General features: G+C 40.2%; 1 protein-coding gene across 1 annotated transcript in view; it reads right to left on the reverse strand.

The window, feature by feature from the left end:
- LOC109012442 overlaps nt 1–20,737 on the reverse strand; it is a 37,639-nt gene continuing 16,902 nt past the window's right edge. The window contains exons 7-19 of the mRNA XM_018994077.2: nt 19,716–19,860; nt 19,452–19,558; nt 18,917–19,165; nt 18,536–18,783; nt 18,172–18,390; nt 17,866–18,087; nt 17,710–17,763; nt 17,479–17,544; nt 17,238–17,378; nt 17,103–17,156; nt 5,545–5,604; nt 728–1,132; nt 1–650 (exon numbers count right to left, since the gene is read on the reverse strand). Of these exons, the coding sequence (XP_018849622.2) occupies nt 483–650; nt 728–1,132; nt 5,545–5,604; nt 17,103–17,156; nt 17,238–17,378; nt 17,479–17,544; nt 17,710–17,763; nt 17,866–18,087; nt 18,172–18,390; nt 18,536–18,783; nt 18,917–19,165; nt 19,452–19,558; nt 19,716–19,860 (2,138 nt within the window). The 3' untranslated portion in view covers nt 1–482. The remainder of the gene's footprint in view (nt 651–727; nt 1,133–5,544; nt 5,605–17,102; nt 17,157–17,237; nt 17,379–17,478; nt 17,545–17,709; nt 17,764–17,865; nt 18,088–18,171; nt 18,391–18,535; nt 18,784–18,916; nt 19,166–19,451; nt 19,559–19,715; nt 19,861–20,737) is intronic.

A 20,737-nucleotide genomic window follows, 5' to 3' on the forward strand; every position in this document is an offset into this window, starting at 1 on the left:
AGCTAAAAACACTATAACGTTGCATTTCGAAACAAATGCTCTAATCTATATGAAGCAGAGGGTATCCCTTTCAAGGATTTGATATTTCAAGAATATATACACCAACTTTACAGAGCAGGCACAGGAGGTGATACTCTTAATTGCCTCGTACACAATGGGAAGAAACAGAGCTTCCATCCCACCACTTCCACGAGACATTCATCAAGACATTTCACGCCCTTCTGTTACATTTGAATGAAATGAACCCTCATCCACTGTACAGTTACTCTCACAATGAATATACAAACAATTTTGTCAAAATTTCCCTGCCCAAACCAGAGCGTGGCTCCTATTTATGAGTATGCTACCAATAACCCCCATCTTGGCGCTCATTTTTCCCAGTCTTCATTATCAGATATATGTGCGCCTCTGGGCGGAAAATTTGCCCTTGATGGATGGCAGCCTTATGAGGCAAATCAAAACCAAAAAGAAGATGCCTCAATCTATCCATGACGTTCCAATGGCTCCCCGGAGCAAGCATCCTGGTTTATCTGCTCCCCACTTGGAAGGATATCAGCAGGAACATATTGATATCCCTTAGGTAACCGCATATTCTTCATAGATGCTTGATCTGAAGTCATTACAAGCTCTTTCTCAAACGTCTCGGCATGCTGTGAATATATAGCAGGTGCGTTAGTCAAAATTGCAGCAGAAACACAAGTGAAACGTGTATCAAATTACACGATACCTTTCTAGATTTTGATCTCCATCCGCCATCATCTGAAAGATTAGGTGATGCCACAGAAGGCCTATGAGGAATCTGCTTCCCGGAAAATTGTGCCCTCTCTGTGAGCTTTCTGGTAAGAAATATTTGGGATGTAGAGCTGTCATCATCTGTCTTTTGGTCAGTGTCTATGGACACAGGAACTTTAACCCGGTGCTTAACAGAAACTGAGCTGTCAACAGTTACGTCATCTGATCTTTGGATTGCATCACTGCATGATTTATACCCATCGGTGTGCCCTTTAAGGGACGTTGTAGCTGATTCAGAACTAACTTCAGGAAGGAAGAAGGGACTACGAACAAGCAAAGAACGAGAAACATGATCTCTTTTGCAAGCGAGCATGTCATGTGAGCACAAAACCAATTCCCGCTGCAAAGATACATAAGAGGGAAGGAAAAATAACTTCAAACCAATTCCAGACCATGCATAAGATAAAAATTAGTCACATATCAAAAGAGAACAACAAGGGATAGAGAGAAACGACAGAAGTTGGTGTTTAATAAATGGCCATGTTAGAAAGAATTCTTCTACTTATCATCCATACACTACACACCACACATGATTTTTTTATTTTATTTTTTTCCCTTACCAAATGTGTGATGTATGGATAATGAGTAGAATAATTCCTTTAGTTTAGCAAGAATAGAAAAAAATAAAAAATCAAGTGTGGTGTAGGGATGATGAGAAGAAGGGCTTTGTTAGAAAACAATGAGAAGTTTATGCACCAAGAAAACCACCTGACTAAAAAAAGAGTAATAGCAGCGAGTAACCATAAGCAAATATGTGGCAAATCTGTAATCCCTCCCCTCCCTCCCTCCCTCTCTCTCCCCAATAAAAGTCAACTATCAACTTCGTATATTGCTGGCGAGGAAAAATGACCATGTTCTACTCCTGTGTCATTTTTAGCCATTATTGTCCATTTTTATTTTCATGGCACAGAGGATGGGTGGGTTGAGGAAGCTGCTGGGAGATGCTAAAGTGTTCGAGTTCGCAATGGGTAATGCCAGCGGTGTCCACATAGTAGAGAGGAGCAGAAAAGTGGTGAAAGAGATGATCATTGGCAGAGCTACAGGGTTAGCTAAAACAGAGGACACATGCATTAATCGAGTTCTTTGTTCTTCAAAACAGAAGATCCTTAGTTGCTGGTGTCAAAAGCAGAGGTGCGGCAGGGTCTGGTAGTGGTACAGTGGTACATGCTGGAGATAAGAGGTTGGCCTCAACTCAATGGCAATGGTGAAAAAACGATTGTACAAAGCGATGCATCAGGGACTGGCATAAGCCCATCGGTGCTTACTACCAGTGAATGTCTGGATAGAGTCTACTTAGTGAACCTGACATCTTATGCAAACTAGACATGGAAAAGGCCTATGACTATGTCAATTGGGATTTCCGGCATTACTTATTGGGGAGGTGTGGATTGGGAAGTGGTGGTGTTCTTGGATTATGCACCATCTCTCCACAATGAAAGCCCTTAGCAGGATGTTGTCAGCGGCTGGTTGGAGGTGTTTTTTTTTTATAAGTAAGAATCTTTATTGAATAGATTGAAACTAGGCAATGCCCAAATACACAGGAAGTATACAAAGTGAGACACCTAATTACAATCTAGTAAGCTAGAAAGAAGAAAGAAACTCATGAACATTCCCACCCTTCAATACAATAGCAGAAAACCACAGTAGAAGAGAGAAAACAAATAAATTCCAGATTTCCCCCACTGCACGCTCCTTGTTGTTAAAGCACCTATCATTCCTTTCCGACCATAAACACCACATTAAGCACAAAGGTATCATTCGCCACACTGCTGCCAGTTGAGCGCTATTATGCCTCCTATTCCAGCACAGTAGTAGTTCCACCACACTCTTAGGCATTACCCAACTCAGCTCAGCTCTACTAAGGATACCAGCCCATAACTCCCCAGCCACCTCACAATGTAAAAGAAAATGATTTATCGATTCTTCATTCCTTTTACACATGTAGCACCACTCCGTGACTACCATACCACGGTTCCTTAGATTATCAACCGTCAAAATCTTCCCAAGTGCAGCTGTCAAAGTAAAAAACACAACTTTAGATGGCACTAAAACCTTCCAAATGCTCTTCCACGAAAAGAATGTGGGCTGTGGAACAGTCAAGGCCTTGTAAAAAGATTTAATAGAGAACTTTTTCCTCCCCATGGAAATCCACAACATACAGTCACCCCCATTGCCTCCTAATTTTGCTGAATACAAGTAACTATAAAAATCTGCCAGCTCTTCAAGTTCTCAATCCTGTGCATTTCTAGTTAAAGTGACATTCCAAGTTACCGTCCCATTTGCACAACTCAGCAATTCTGAAACTGCAGCTTGCTGATTGCCAACCAAGTTCAATACAACTGGAAAAATAGTGAAAAGAGGGCTCTCCCCACTCCAAACATCGAACCAAAGGCGAGTTCTTACTCCATCACCCACCTCAAACTTAATATGTTTTTCAAAAGTGTTCCACCCCTTTCTAACAAATTTCCATAGGCTTACTCCCCCCTACCCTCCTTAGAACACCATCCCCCTCACGCACTACCATACTTGTGATTAATAACCTCTCTCCACAATGAGTTCCCTTCCATTTGATACCTCCACAACCACTTTCCTAAAAATGCATTGTAAAAGAGGCTCAAATTTCACACCCCTAAGCCACCATTCGCAATCGGATAGCTCACCCTTTGCCAACTTACAAGGTGAAATTTAATTTCCTCCCCCATGCCACCCCACAAGAAAGCTCTAAACAACTTTTCAATCCGGTTTGTCACACCCACAAATAATGGGAAGAGAGAAAGATAGTCAGTGGGAAGGTTGGAGAGCGTACTTTTGATGAGTGTTAATCCCCCCCCCGGGATAGATATAACCTCTTCCACCCCGATAATCTTTTCTACCACACCATCCCAAATAGTCTTTGCTTTGAATGACTCCCCCAAGGGAAAGTCCAATATATTTCATAGGAAGAGAGGCAATTTTACAACGCAACAACTCTGCTAGAGAAGCAATATTACTCACATCCCCCACCCGGCACCAACTTGGACTTCCCCAAGTTCACATTGAATCCCGAAACAGCTTCAAAGCACAACAAAACCGCCCTTAGAGCTTGAATCTAATCACTAAAAGTATCACAAAAAATAAGCGTATCATCCATGAATAGTAAGTGGGAAATGGAACTCACACCATTACTATTGTTGCCCACCAAAAAACCAGCAAGAAATCCCTCCCTTACGGCAGCCTCCACCATGCGACTAATGCCTCCATTACTATAACAAAAAGGAAGGGGGCAAACATGAGCACACTCTCAATCACTCTCACATTCTGTCTCCCTTTCTTTTTTTTTCCAAAACCGTATCCTAAAGCCCTAAACATTTTAAACATAATAGATTGCTGTACTTAACTCACTTTCTCCCTCATGATTAATAACGCAAGTATTTAACAGCCAGTGCAGCAATACCTCGCTCTTTTTCCCATTTTAGCCAACTTTCGAGCATTGGCTGGGCATTGATAACTCCTCAACAATGAGCTTAAATACAGCCTTCACTACTTTAAACCAGCCCACTCATCCTCAGCAGACAGGAAAACCCAGTCAGATTGCTCGGGGAAAGTCAATCCATTACATAAATGTGGTTTCATTATTCAGAATCACAACACATGTACGGTGGGTGGTGCTCTATTGAAGTTAGTAGTTCTTACGGGATGGACTGCGAAAACAATTTAAGGGGTGGGGGATTTTCTCTAACTTTATGCAGCAATCAGCCCTTGAAGGCAGCTTTTCTGGAATTGTTCAGGTTTCTTGCGTTCAAAAGGCCACAGTGGCAGATTACTAGTAGGTTTCCAATGATACTAGGCAATGGAATACCATGAATATCAAAATAGAGCATGATTGAGAAGTGCAGTTGAATTCTTCATTCTTTAATCTTCTGTACCCTCAGGTTGTGAGGTGGTGGTGTGGATAAGATCTTGTAGATCCCCTTAAAAAACAATTAGGAAGCTTAAGGTTAGAACTTTTTATCTACCCTGTATTTCCAGCAGGTTCTTTTCCTTTGATAGGCATTTGGAAAAACAAGGCTCTATCGAAGGTGACTTTCTTTGCATGGACAACGGCATTAGGGAATATCTTAACTATGGATAACCTGAGAAAAAGAAGCATCACAATGATAGAGCTATGGATTGACATCAACTGTCGCACAGCAAAGAGGCTAGAGCTATCTGGGCCTCAAATTTTCAATCTTTTGGCAGTGGTTTCATGCCGCAAAGGGTAGTAAAGTTGTCGGCTTGTTGGAGAAGTCGGAATGTAGGTCAATACAACAAGGAAGTTTGTTGGATGGTTTTTTAATATTTAATGTAATTTATTTGGAAGGAACACAACTTTCAGGACTTTTGAAGATTGTGAGAGGACGATGCTAGAGCTAAGAAGTAAGCACTGTAATACTAGGATCTCTACTCAGAAAATAGTTCTAACAACTCCAATTATTCATTATTGGTTTTCGTTTTCCATCTCCCTAATTAGATTCCCGTATAAATACCATGTACCTGGTTCTGCCCCTTCATACTTCTATAAAATTGTCTTACACCTAAACAAAGAATCACAGGTTTTATCCAGTCGCTTCACAAAGGCCAAAAGGCAGCAAATATATAGGCTATAACTTAGACCATATCACAGAGAGCATAGGAATCTAATCTTATACGGCACTCAAGATCAGAATCACATTTATATATGTTTGTACATATAATATTATTCAGAGACCATATGGTTAATCTACAATCACTTACCTTCTTCTTTTCACGTCTGATTATTCTCTCACATATAAGCCGTAACCTCTCTAGTTCAACCTGTACAAGGTCAAATATACAAGGATTCAATCATGGCATTCGAATTGCACAAACAAAGCAACACAAAAAAAGATATTCTGTAGTAGTCATTTAAAAAACAGTAATAGAGAAAATAGAAAGTACTACCATGACTACTGCATAATATATTCCAGCAATTGCATAGTAGCAAACCATGCTTATAAACGTAGATAAAGCTCTAAATCCATAATTTGACAGAGGCATGGAACTACACCCCACAAGAAAATAAAAGGCAAGTAGGAAGCTAATTTATGACGGGTACCTATAACGAGGCAAGTTTCAATGGATTAAAAACAGAAGCTTCACACGCAATGAGATAAATCCTACAGAACTTCAATAATAACCTGGCAGAAATCATTTGATAGGTCACCTGGCAGAATTTACTTCCCAGGTACCCAGGTATTTCCTTTCAAGTTTCACCAAGGAGCAAAAAAAAAATAGTTCAGCTTTCCTAGAAAATATGAATTGTTGCTACAGAAAATTTCATTCGACAAGTAAATGTTAAGTTATTATTTTTCTTTTATAAGTAAGAAGATATTATTAACAGTAACATTCGGTATAGCACAAGTCTACGGGTTGTATAAATAAGAAACAACTAATTTATAATTTAAAACCATGTTTTTAGATTTTAAAATTTATAATTTAAAACCGTAGGGGTTTGGGGGTTCAAAACTTGATGACCTTTAGTAAGGCTCTCCTAGGATGATTTGGTTTCCAAATGGCAGGAGGAAATTTTTGGTTTGATCTTCTATGAAGCTCTTTCCTCCCAAGATGCTTTCTTTGGTTGGACTGCATCCCTTGCGAAAAATCTTACCATGGAAAACTTGAGGAAGCGTGGTCTTATCAAATATTGGTTGGTGTTAATTACGTAAGAAAAATGGGGAAACTGTGGATTGTCTATTGTTACATGGTGAGGTGACCAAGTCTTTGTGGGATGATGTCTTCAATTGAACCTAGGGCTATAAAAATAAACTGGTCAGACCGACCGAACCGGTGGGTTCGATCCAGTTCGTAACAGGTCCGGTTCCTGTTTCTAAAAAAAACCAGTTGGAAACCGGTCTGATACCCATTTTCACATTTTGAATATCGGTTCAAACCGAACTGGACTGGTTTCTATATATCTATTTTTATTTTTTATATTATATATAAAATATTTTTATATAATTTTTTTATATTATATTATAGATATTATATGCTAAATTGCTAATTAATATAAAGAAATTTTAATCTTAAACATGAAATTTTGATATATATATATATTAAGGATAAATACATTTTTGGCATAATAAATTATAATATATATGTTCTTTTTGTAAATACATTTTTACACACTTGATCATATATATTCATATAAAAGTCTAGAACTTATATCGACTATAGTTAAATTCAATATTATACTATTATGTGTTAATTATTATAAAATAATGTATTTATACTATAATATAAATAGACTAATAGTTTAGTATATGTAAACATCATATTATTAATAACGTAGATAATCTGAAAAACTGGAAATACCGGACTGGACCGAAACCAGAAGTTCCGGTTTCAATGGTGAATTGATCCGGTATCGGTTCTTAAATTTTTAAAACTTGTGCTTATTAGTTCAGTTCTAAAAAATGTCTAAAACTGGACTGAACCAGACTGGTTACACCCTTAATTGGACCGGCATAACATGGGTGATGCCTAGTAGGACTGTGGATATTTTTAGGTGTTGGAAAGGTCTTCGGGATAATGCTCATATTGCTGTTGTTTGGAAAATGATTTATGTGATACCCCATATGATTTACTTATAAAAAAAAAAAGTGATACCCCATATGATGGATGTGTAAGGGTAGGTGGTATATGGGATCCCACATTGTTTGAAAAATAGTTCTTGCTTTTTATAAGGTTTCAATGAGGCTCCAATTGTATCATCGACTAATTCTTTTGAAGTATATGCCATGTGGTTTGGGTCTTTCATTGGGGCATTACAAATAGAATCTATCCCAACTAGAAATGTGGGCTTGAGTTGTGCCACCTACGATAGACTGGGCTGACGAGGATGTCGGGAATTTAAAGGGAGGGGGGGGATTGTTATACCACTGAAGCCTCCTGCATTTTCGCAATCTTGTATACTTCTAGAAAAGCTTCCTTGAGCACTCTCTCTTACATCTCCTCCATGGGATACTTAATTAGTGCATTTTTATGTGATTTAGATCTTTTCATATTTATGTGATTTGGATCAAGTATAGAGATAGGCTATTAGAGCAAAAGTTATACGTAGTTGGGGTCACAGATTAATGAGGAGATAAAAGGCTCACATGGGTAAGGCTTGTGGAAAAAAATTTTGAGTTGGCGGCAGATTTTATTAGGTTGTGTCAAGTGCATTCTTGGCAATGATATCAGTTTTCATTTTTAGCAACGACTTCACTTCAAAATATCTTTTTCCATGTTATTTCTAATACTCTTCCACAAGATTACCTTGCACATTCTAATTTCTGCAAAAACGCCATTGACCCTTCCCCAATCTTCACCCACACCATGCTCCTCTACAGAGTCAACACATAATCTATTCTCTATTGCCTATCTCCAAAGCCATTTGCACAGAAGATTTCTAATTCCCATATGTCCCAAATGATGATGAGAACAAAGCTTTTTTTTTTTTTTTTTATATAGGTAATAAAGATTTTTATTAAATAACACAAGGCGTACCCCAAGTATACAGTACGTATACGGGAGAAAAAAGATAAGGAAATCGTGAATACTCAACCCATTAAAATCTATAGCTCGTCCATCGTCCAGTCAGTATCCTCAAAATTTCTATAATTTTTTTCTTTCCAAGTACACCACACTAGACAAATCGAGATCGTCTTCCACACTGTTTCAATTTATCGGTCTTAGAAAAAGATATAAGGAAATTATGAATACTCAACCCATTAAAATCTATAGCTCTTCTATTGTCCAGTCACCATCCTCAAAATTTCTATCATTGTTTTCTTTCCAAGTACAGTAGTACACCACATAGACAAATCGAGACCATCTTCCACGCTGTTTCAATTTATGGGCCTTCTATATAACCCTCTCCAGTTAGCAAATAGGTCTAATATTCTTCTAGGCACAATCCAAGCCAACCCAACTCTTTAAAAAAAAAAACCTTTCCGCCAGGCTATAGATCCCACTCTTTCTGCACATACAACACCAATCAGCCACAATAACATAAAGTTTCCTTATCCATGTCGAGGATCTACCCTAAGGAGTCTTTCCAAGAAAAAAGATTGCCATAGAGATGCCTTAGCCCACCAAATTCTCCTCCAAGGAAAAGTTTATATCATGAGGTATAAGGACCTTATAGGAAGATTCAGATAATAAACTTCCTCTTCTTGGAAGGGATCCAGCGGGGGCGGGCTGACCCCAACGGGGCCCTGCCCGCCCCCTGCTCTACTCCGCTAAATTTTTTTTTTAATATTTATATAAATAAATATATTGTATATTACCTATCAAAAAATAAATAAATATTTTTTTTTTTATAAGTAAACAATAGTATAAAAAAGAATAGGCCAAGCCCAGGTATACAAGGAGGAATACAAGAGATAGGACATATCTAGTTGCTAAAAAAGAAAGAAGAAAATCATGTACATTTAGGCATTAAAATCTACAACACTCGACCACAAAAGTAAGGTGCGGTAAAATAAAATTCTAAGATCCTCTATTGTCCGCTCCTTATCCTCAAATGTCCGCTCATTACACTCCCGCCATATGCACCACATAATACAAATAGGAACCATCTTCCACACCGCTTTGATTTGTGGAGCACCACCTGACATTACCCAACAATCCAATAACTCTACCACTGTAGCCGGCATGACCCAAATCAACCCTATTCGATCGAACACATCACACCACATTGCTCTAGCTGTCTCGCAATGTAGCATAAGATGATCCACTGTCTCGCCAGCTTTCTTGCACATACAACACCAATCTAGAATAATAACCCGACGCTTCCGTAGATTATCAGTGGTCAAAATCTTACCTAGAGCCGCTGTCCAAGTAAAAAATAATGCTTTTGGAGGTGTCTTATTCCTCCACAAACCTTTCCAAGGAAAATGTGTGTTTGGAAGCTTAGTAAGGGACTTATAGAATGAGCGAACCAAAAAAACACCCTTACCTGCCGGGTTCCACCACAACTTATCTTCTCTCAAACCAGACATCCTTGTAGAGTACACTAGACTAAAAAAGGCCTCAACACTGTTAAGTTCCCAGTCATGTATTGCTCTACTAAAGATGACATTCCAATGGAGTTGATCCCCTGAACGAACCATGAGATCTGCCACAGAAGCCTCTTGATCACATGCTACACGAAACACAGAAGGGAATGCATCTGCTAGAGCCTCCTCCCCACACCAAATGTCTCTCCAAAATTTTATACGAGTGCCCTCCCCCACCAACAATTTAGTATGACGAGAAAACACCCCCCATCCACGTCGTATGTGCTTCCAAATGCCCACCCCATAGGACCCATTCCCCTCTCTAGTACACCACTCCCCTCCCATCTTACCATGTTTGCAATCAACCACTAGTTTCCATAGAGCATCTGGTTCCACATTGTATCTCCAAAGCCATTTCCCAAGCAGTGCCCGATTAAAAGATCTCAAATTCTTTAACCCCAATCCACCAGAAGAAATTGGTCTGCATACCTTATCCCAACTGACTAGATGAAACTTGAATTCATCTCCCATCCCACTCCATAAGAAATCCCGATAAAGCTTTTCGATTCGCGCCGCCACACTAGCTGGAATTGGAAATAAAGATAGGAAATAAGTTGGTAGGTTAGAGAGAGTACTTTTGATAAGAGTCACCCGGCCTCCTTTCGACAAATACAGTCTCTTCCATCCAGCCAATCTTCGTTCTATTTTCTCAATAACTGTGTTCCAAATAGACAAAGCCCGTGAAGCAGCCCCCAATGGTAAACCCAAATAAGTCATAGGAAGAGAAGCGACCCTGCACCCAAGAGTGTTAGCCAACTGTCGAGAAATGTTGACATTTCCAATAGGCACTAATTCTGATTTATCGAAGTTAACTCTTAAACCTGATGCTGCTTCAAAGCAATAAAGGAGTGCCTTCAGTGCCCTAAGTTGATCTTGCTCTGCATCACAGAAAATTAAAGTGTCATCTACGAATAATAAATGGGAAACCGAGATAAGGCCCCTTTGTGGATCCCCCACCAAAAAACCAGCCATAAGACCATGATTGGCCATAGCCGATAACATCCTACTCAAAGCTTCCATGACTATAACAAAAAGCAGAGGAGACAAGGGATCACCCTGTCTTAAGCCTCGAGAGCTATTGAAAAAACCCTCTGGGTTACCATTGATCAAGACTGAAAATCTTGCCGTTGAAATGCACCATCTGATCCACTTACACCACCTCTCCCCAAAGCAACATCTCTTCAGTAAGTACAAGAGGAATTCCCAGTTAACATGCTCATATGCTTTTTTCCATATCTAGTTTACAAATAATGCCTGGAGTTCCAGACTTTAATCTACTATCCAGACATTCATTTGCAATTAAGACCGAGTCCAAAATCTGACGACCCCTTACAAAAGCATTTTGTGGCTTTGAGATTACTTTATCAATTGCCGACCCTAACCTGTTAGCAAGCACCTTTGCAATAATTTTGTATATCCCATTAATGAGGCTAATGGGCCTAAAGTCCTTCAATTCGACAGCTCCAGATTTCTTCGGGATCAAAGCAATGAAAGTCGCGTTCAGACTTTTCTTGAATTTCCCTGCCGAGAAGAACTCCTGAAATACACTCATAATGTCATCTTTCACGACCTCTCAACATGTTTGAAAAAACCCCATCGTAAAACCATCGGGACCTGGTGCTTTATCCTTTACCATCTTCTGAACCACCTCCAAAACCTCCACCTCCTCAAAAGATCTTTCCAACCAAGATGCTGTCTGTGGTTCTATGGACTCAAAATCAAGTCCATCTAGCTTGGGCCTCCAACCCTCCTTTTCTGTGAACAAAAATTCATAGAAACACCTCAAAAGATCTTTCCAACCAAGATGCTGTCTGTGGTTCTATGGACTCAAAATCAAGTCCATCTAGCTTGGGCCTCCAACCCTCCTTTTCTGTGAACAAAAATTCATAGAAACTCACCACATGTTCCCGGATCACAGGGGCCTCTGTGCAATCACTACCGTTGATTTTCAGCATCTCGATAGAGTTAAATCTCCGATGGGAGTTAACCACTTTATGGAAAAATTTTGTACTTTGATCCCCTTCCTTTAACCAAAGAGCTCTTGACTTCTGTCACCAAGAGATCTCTTCTAAAGTTAAAACCCTTTCCAACTCTGATGCCATCGTTGTCATGCTTGAAGCTTCCTCTGGGGTAAGAGCTCTATCCTCAACAATCCTTTCAAGATTCTGTAACTCCTCCATTAAAGTTTTCTTTTGTTCCCCTATATTTCCAAATGAGTGGAAATTCCATAGCTTTAAATCTTTCTTTAACGCTTTCAGTTTGCCTGCAAGAACATAAGAGGGAGTACCAGAAAACTGGTAGGAAGACCACCACTGCCTTACCATCTCCACAAATCCATCGCTTTTAAGCCACATGTTTTCGAACTTGAAATAACGACGACCTCCTTGAATACCACCTCCATCTAATAATATTGGGAAATGATCCGAGCATAGACGCGGCAGTCGCTTCTGGCATACCTCTGGATAATGACTTTCCCAATCCGGCGATATTAAGAATCTATCCAACCGGGACCAAGTTTGACTGTTAGACCATGTGAAAAGGCCGCCAACTAACGGGAGTTCAACCAAATTTAGATAAAAAATGCACTCTGAGAATTCAGCCATGGCTGGAAGTAATCGGGTGCTTCCACTTCTTTCACTAGGGAACCTTACTACATTAAAGTCTCCTCCAATGCAACAAGGAAGTCCCCACCCACTATAGATAGCAGCCAATTCGTCCCACAAACGGCTTCTAATATTGTCAATGTTCGGTCCATAAACACCTGCAAAAGCCCACAAGAAATTATCCTCTACCATCTTAAAAGAGCAAGCCACTATAAATTCCCCTACAAACTCCTCCATCTTCACCACAACCCTTTTATCCCACATCACCAGAATACCGCCTGATGCCCCCTCAGAAGCTAGAAAAGCCCAATCCGCGTACGGACAACCCCACACATTTCTCACAAGCTTTCTGTTAACCAATTTCAGTTTGGTTTCTTGTAGACATACGATATCCGCCTTCCAATCCCGAAGTAAGTTTCTTATTCTTAGCCGTTTATTAGCCTCGTTCAACCCTCGAACGTTCCAAGACACTATTTTTGGCTTCATAAAGACACAGTCAAACCCTTCCCTTTGGACCTAACACGGCTTGAGCAACCCTCATTCAATGACCAATTAAGCCTATTAAGCTCCCTTTTCTTCTTAGACTCAGCTTTCGTGGTCTGATTATGACTCGCCTCAATGGACGTGAGTAGGGGTGTAAACCGGTCGATCCGGACCGGAGAAACCGACCGGACCGACCGGTTCGGTCCGGACCGGACCGACCAAATGCATGGTCGGTTTCGGTCCATTGAATGTGAAAGTTTCGGTCTTCGGTCCGGTCCCGGGGTGGAGATTTCTCGGACCGGACCGGACCGGACCGACCGAATAATTAAAAAAAAAAATTATATATATTATTTATATAATAATTATACAATTAACAATATAAAATTTTAAATATGTTATTAATACTTATTAATATTCTATAAATTAACAATATTTTATATATATCTTAATCTAACCTCTTATTTAAATATGTTATTAACACTTATTAATATTCTATGAATTAACTAATATATAATATCAATTAGTTAATTATATAGTAATTATATAAATTAATAATGTAATTTTCATTTAATTTATTATCATTGATCATATAAAATATTTTTTTATTGAGTTTGTTACCTAATCCATATTAATAAATCACTTAATTTAATTTAGTATTTTAAATAATTTTTTTTTATTAATTGATTTAAAAAAAAAATATGCCGGACCGAATGGACCGACCGGACCGGACCGATAACTACCGGTCCGGTCCGGTCCCTATGGGGTGTTCGGTCCGGTCCGGTCCGGTCCGATGATGGACCGAAAATATTCGGTCCATCACCGGACCGGACCGAACCGGACCGGACCGACCGGTTTACACCCCTAGACGTGAGAAGAGCCATAAACTGTTCTTCATATCCCACACAATTCATCCCCACAACCTGTTGAATGTCTTTTACCGTTTGGAATACCCACTCAGAGAATACAAAATCATTCGGTAACGAACAGTATAATGGAAAGGGCTCCCTTACTACTGCATCTCCCTCCCCCCCGAACAGATTATTTCCTTTCCATTCCACTACGGTACCCACTTTGTCCACTGCCAGCGAATCCGAGAATTCCATATTAACCTCCAAACGTCCCTGTGATGACCCCCCTACTTTATCATCCAAGAAAACCCCCCTCCTTGTTTCTCCATTCTCTGATAATACCTCCAGATGTTCGTCGTAGGTAGAACAAAGACCCAGCTGAATAGAAGAGGATTCTACAATATGGAACGGCGTTTTCTGGGAGTCTATTTCTTGAAAATTGCTGAAAGAATGCGGAATCTGTGATTTCTCCTCCTCGCGTGACGGTAGAATCTGATCTACCACCCTCGCTGGCGTTGAATGAGTCGAGACCGAGTCGTCGACCACCATCGGCGAAGTCTGTGAAGATCCCGCAACCAATGGAGGCATAGATCCCTCGGTTTGGCTACGAACCATACCCAGACACACTGGAAAAATACCCTTCGAAGGCGTAGATGTCATCTCCGATGAAGCGACAGCCTGCGGCGAGACCATCGGCGCGGTCACCTGCGGCGAGCCCACCTGAAGCGTCATCGTCGATGTTGATATGGGCCCATGGAGTCCCAGCAGATTCCCGACAAATTCCGGGTCGAGATTGGCTGGAGTCCCGACAGATACCGGGTCGAGAATGGGCTTGGGCTGAGGCCCAACTATTGTTCCCACAGATGGGCTACGGGCCTGGCCCATTCCCAAGCCCCCAAGAGGTTCCACCTCCTGTCCCGAAGTGCAGCATTTCAACCAACCAACTATTTCATAAATTTCTCCCAAACGGGATTAGATGACAGCTAAGGCCTCTGCCATTGTTTCCTTATTCGGACCAACATCCACCCTGCCATTGACGTCGCTGCACTGACCTCTTTCCAAAGCTGTACCACCACCAACCTTGAGCACACCTGATGTCTCTGTCCCCTTCACCACCCAGGGCCCCTCATGTCGACCAACTAATGCCTCCCTGAAAGATGCCGGAGGGACTCCATGTAAAGGTTTCACAGGTGCACCACCGTCTTTAACAGCATCCTGCAACACCACCAAGAGGTTCCTCCAGCCCACGCCACCTCTGCCTTCAGGGATAAAGATGAAACTCCTTCTCCCACCACCTTCATACTCAGCTAGAACCATATAAGTCCCTCTAGCATTGGAACAACTTTGAGCAAGATAGCCTCTATCCCCATCCCTGTGGGCAGAGTAGAAGCCCCTATCTGACGTCTTCAAACCACCCTCTAGAGCTCTACAAAACCACCTAGCAGTACCCACCCCTACTCTCATATTTTTCACCCCTTTTCTTCCTTTCTCACTCAAAAATACGTAACGCCCATCCCTGCTTATCTCAAAGAGCTTAGCCTCAATCACAACACGTTTCATGACTGGCACTAACCAGTGTACCAGAACACACAACAACACCCACAGCCACCAACAACCTACGCCATTAGTAGGAAGCTAATGGAGAAAAATGCTAACTGTGAAAATATTTCGCATGTGTACGGAGAGAAAAATGCTATGACGTTCAAAACTAAACATATATTTGTATTATGAATGATATAAATAAATAAATATATTGTATATAGATATATACAATTTGTTGAAAACTTAGGCTTCGTTTGGATCCCAAACTCATTTCAACTCATCTCAATTTATCATTACAATATTTTCAAATTCCAATACAAAAGATAATAAATAATTTAACTTTTTCAAATCCCAAAATAATAATAATATTAAAAAATAATATTCTAATAATATTTTATCATCTCAACTCAACTCACTTCAACATCCAAACACAATCTTAAAGTTGCATTCAAGTAAAGTAAGTCTCACATTCCTGAAGTCTGACTATTGTATTGCTTTGGCCTCCTATATAAAGGTTGGCCTAAGAGGCCAAGGTAGATCAAAATACAACTCTAATGAGTTCAAATTCTTTTTGTATTTATAAATTTTGATTTATAATTTAAATTATATTATAATTTGGGTCCAAAAATACTCAAAAATAGTTTTTAGACCCAATGGGTCATGGGTAAGTATTGGCCTGGGCAGGGGGTAGGGCAGATGAGATCTTCAACCCCGCCACCCAGCAGTAGGGCAGGGTTGAAAACCCTTCCCCCGCATGGTGTGGGGCAGGGTGCGGGGAAGGGTCCACCCCGCCCCAGACCATGAGGGTATCACCCCTACTAATTGGAATGCAATGTATGAAAAAGAATCATTGAGTTGATAATATATTAAATTCACCACATACCTCACTCTAGAAAAACTTTCGCTGCAATTTCTTACAACCAATATTCCGTATCAATAGACACCGAAACTTAAAAAGAAATACAAAAGGCAGACTAGAGTACTTTGAATAAAGATGACCAAAAGGGGTGAAGCTAAAGCATACAAGCAGCACACAAAGAAAATCACCTCAAAGAAATCAAGTTTCTTAGAACTTAAAAAGTTCAAAAGTAACACGAAATATTCCTTGGAGCACAGGAAGATTGTGCTTCAGGAAAACTTAATGGTTACTAAATATCACAACAAAATGTGATGTCTTCCAACCACCACAACAGCACAGGTTTTAGGAGTTGGAATAGGATCGTATTCCTCCAGAATGCGAATAACAAAAATATGCCCCCAGTTAAAGGGCCAACAAACTGTTAGGGGTTGACTCAAGTGGTAAAGGCCTTGGACTTGGGGTCTGTTCCCCCTAGGTCTAAGGTTCAAATCCCCTTGGGTGCAAACAATTTCTTGGGGCCATCGGACTGAGGGATTTTCCCTTTGAATTACCCGAGGTGCACTTGTGGAAAACTCCTTACCAAGGGCCTATGCACCCTCGGGATTAGCTGGGACGCTGTTCCTGGACATCCGGTGCCCATAAAAAAAAGGGCCAACACATAAATGTCGACAAACATGTATGAAATCAAATCAAGTACATAGCTTTCATTTATGTGTCGACAAACATGTGTTGGCCCTTTTATCAAATCAAGTTCAAGATAGTCATTTCAACCCCCTCTATCAGAAAAATATATCAAGGTGAACAACACCCACTCGAATGGATCCTTAATTTAACTATAACAAATAGACCAGAATATGGCCAGATAACAATGCAGCAACCAAAAGCAGAAAACCCTTACCCTAATTTGCTTGATTCTTTTGAACTCCTCAATTCCATGTTCGTGGGTCTCGACCTGCAGAGCACAGATTAATTATTCAGGGCATGACAAATCATAAAGTCCCAAAATGCCCAAGTTATGCAGAAAATACTAGACCTTTGCCCTCTGCTCCAAGCTATGCTTTTCACAGTAAGCCTTGTGCTGCAACTTGCCACCAAAATTCTTTACATTCATGTAGAGGCCGGCACTTCTGGCACACGAAGGATGAAAGGTGATCTGACAGTGGCTATGGTGACACTGCAGACAAATTACAGTTGCACAATCATCGATGATCTTACTTGCAAAGAACCCCTTTTGGTCCAATACATAAGATAACAAAAAAAGGTTTGGCCCTTACCTTTATGCAGACCCCATGTTTACGACGACAGATATGGCAAAGGTCGACCTCCTTCAAAATCGTCTCCTGCATTTGATCACATGAAATGGTGCTTATACCTAAACTTGAAAAAATGTTAAAGACAAAGCACAATTCCCAAAAGAATAGAAACATATTTAGAAACAAACAAGCAAATTAGGAATCTAAATTATTAAGATTTTGTTCACTTCACAACTTAGCATATACACGTACCATTCCTTCAACAGGATTCACTTGTCCCCTTCTGAATGTTGATTCAAAGACCCACTAAAATATGAAAATTAATTAAAATTAACTCAACTTTGGTGAAGAAAAGAGGGCAGAAAAGCAGAAGCCAAAAATCAAGTAGGCAAAAAGATGAGACTTTACCTCAGCACAAAAGGCATGGACCCATGCACCATTTGAAGACTTTCTAAAAGCACCGGTAGTGCCACGACATAGGCCACATTCCACAACAAAAAAGTGCTTCTCCCAGACATTGACAGTTGGAGCTCCAGAACTTCTAGATGATAATAAGTCTTCACATAATTCACAGTACCATGGACCCGTAGATTCTTTAACACTACGATAGCAACTTAAGTGAACTGCAACCTGTGAGAAAAATACATCCTTAAAGCTCAAGCAGAGCAAACATTGACTTTTTCAAGGAGTAATTTATGGCTACAGCTAGAAAACCTTGCAACTTGAACAGACTAAGATGGGGTTTAATAATGTCTCAGACCGACGGCAGACATCACATGATCTAGGATGTTCCTTGGAAAGATCTGATGTCGAATTAACAAAATCAGAATGTCTTTCTAATGAAATCCTTGGTGCAGCCACTCTTGAAAGCGTCTCTTTCCGTGGCATTAACTGGGAGCTGATGCCGGCCCTCCCATTAGAGGTATTCAAATTCTGAAAATAAGAGCAAGTATGAATATTTTTCTGTCATAAAAGAAAGGAGAGGGGGTGGTAAGGAGATGCAAAGATTACTTATCAAAAAAAAATATTTGCTTGTCATGTGACTGAAAGAAATGTCGGAAAAGAAAAAAATAATAACCTCCTGTTGAGCCGGGTCATCAAAAGCATCTTTCCTAAACGATGAAATCCTAGAGGATGCAGCAGCAGCAGCAGTTGCAGCAGCCAACACAGCCTGTGCTTCTTTATGCTTTCTCTCTTTCCTACCCTGCTTTTTTGCCTCTCTAAGCTCACCAAGATACTGGTTAACAAGCACAGATTCCCAACTTTGCCACCGTGCCACATCAATCTCCTGTGGTAAACTCCTCGCAACATTACAAATTAAATTATCTGCAAAGAGACAATGCAGGTCATATATCAAAGTGGTAGATCATAATTAAATAATTCCCCCTATGCTGAATAACAAAAGGAATAAATTACAGGTAAAAAATGTTCCAAAAGATGAAGAGAACAAGGAAGAGACCAGTAAACTGCTTTCTCGCAATTGCATTGCCAAGTAACCTATGCTGAAAATAAATAATTTCTCCTTCCACTTCATCTTCTGGAGATAAGTCTAAAGCTCCCATTTTCCTAGCCTTAATCAACTGCTCTAAATTTAGTCCATAAGATTTGCAAATCATGTCGTTGCACTTCGAATGTTGACTTTGGTGATTACAGCAAACACTAGCATTGGAAGAAGCCTCCAACCGAGAGATTTCTCTCTCCCTCGAACCTGCCAAGAGAAGCATCTGTTAGAACTGACCAAAAACAGATTTAGATCCCCCAGAGTTCTGCCCGAACTCTAGGGCCTAGAGTGGAAGAGAGAGAGATGCATAAAGTTGGTCCCACATCATTTATTGACCATTTACTGCTGCCCAAAAGATTCACTCGGGCAGCCATAAATGTTGTGGGACCCACATTATGAGTCTATCACTCTCCTACTCTAGGCCCTAAAGTTCAGGCAAGAACTCTGGGGGACTAAATCCACCAAAAACCATGAATAAAAGAAAAGGCATTACCTTCGAATTTGCTTATCGGGTTCTTCAAAAGCATCCCCAATTCCATCTGCAACAATTTCTTGCGAATGTATGGGTGGACATAAAAACTTGACACTGATTCTGTTTTCCTACATTACATGGATTGAAAAGGAAATCACACGTCACTTGGAATCACAAAATTTTATCAACAGAGCAAAAATAGTAACGTGCCAGAAGTTTCAAACAATGACCATAAAATAAAACTTAAATTCGACAAATGAAAAGAGGTCACTTTGCAAAGCTTACATGATATCAGAGGCTACTGAATTTGCTGTGGAGCAAACTGGATTTCCCTGGCCTCCATTCACCAAAGCATTCTGCTCAGGAATTGCAACTTGCTCCAAATGAACACTCTCAGGAAGGCTGCAATTTGAGGGTCTAGCTAAATTTCCTGTCCAACAAATGCTATTTGTATCAAAGGATACAGCGAGAAATGCATTGTAAGATCCAGAAGCACCCAAGGTAACACCAACAAATATAATGGATGGCAAGAGAAAAACTGCTAAAAAATTGAATTGAGGAAAAAGAAGAATCTTATATGAAAGCAGCCAGAAGGGGCTCAGAATCAAAGCTTCGACTTAGTCTTGTGAAGCTCAAAGCCCCATAATGTCCAGCCAGTTTTTTCTAACGAACACTCAATTGACAACAGCAGAGCACTGATGTAATTTGCACTTCACATTTTCCAACCATACCTCTCTTTGCAGCACACCAGCTTCTCCACCAAATCATACCAGACTAACATGCAGCACCAGTCTAGTACTACAAACTGAGATTTTCTAGCATCAAGACCTTTCATGACCCCCTATAGCTGTCTCTATGCTCTTCAAAAGAATTATCTTAAACATTTGTCATTATCGCCATCATAGAAATCTGCAATCATCGCCATCTTCCTCCCCCATCATACCATAACTAGCTCATCTTAATATGCACAAGGTTGTTCAGATTCCATCATAGTGCAAACTGACAATGATGCTGACAAATGTAGAATATGCTACCTAAACAACCATCAAGGAGTGATCACTTGATATTCCCCTCTATGTTGGCAATTTGCAATGGATAATTCCACTGACAGCCGAGCTTTAAGATTCTAGCATGTAACAACAATCATGATTTTAGCATCCATCGATACAATGAAAGACCCAATGCTAGATATTTCAGTAGCCGTGACACCATGTCAATATGAGCAAATAAGAACTACATTTCAACCCCACTGTCAACTGAGAGGTTAAATTCGCCTTATAACAAACCACCTACAAAAGCTCATAGCA

The sequence above is a fragment of the Juglans regia genome, chromosome 16 (genome assembly GCF_001411555.2).
Source record: "Juglans regia cultivar Chandler chromosome 16, Walnut 2.0, whole genome shotgun sequence".
Lineage (NCBI taxonomy): Eukaryota > Viridiplantae > Streptophyta > Magnoliopsida > Fagales > Juglandaceae > Juglans > Juglans regia.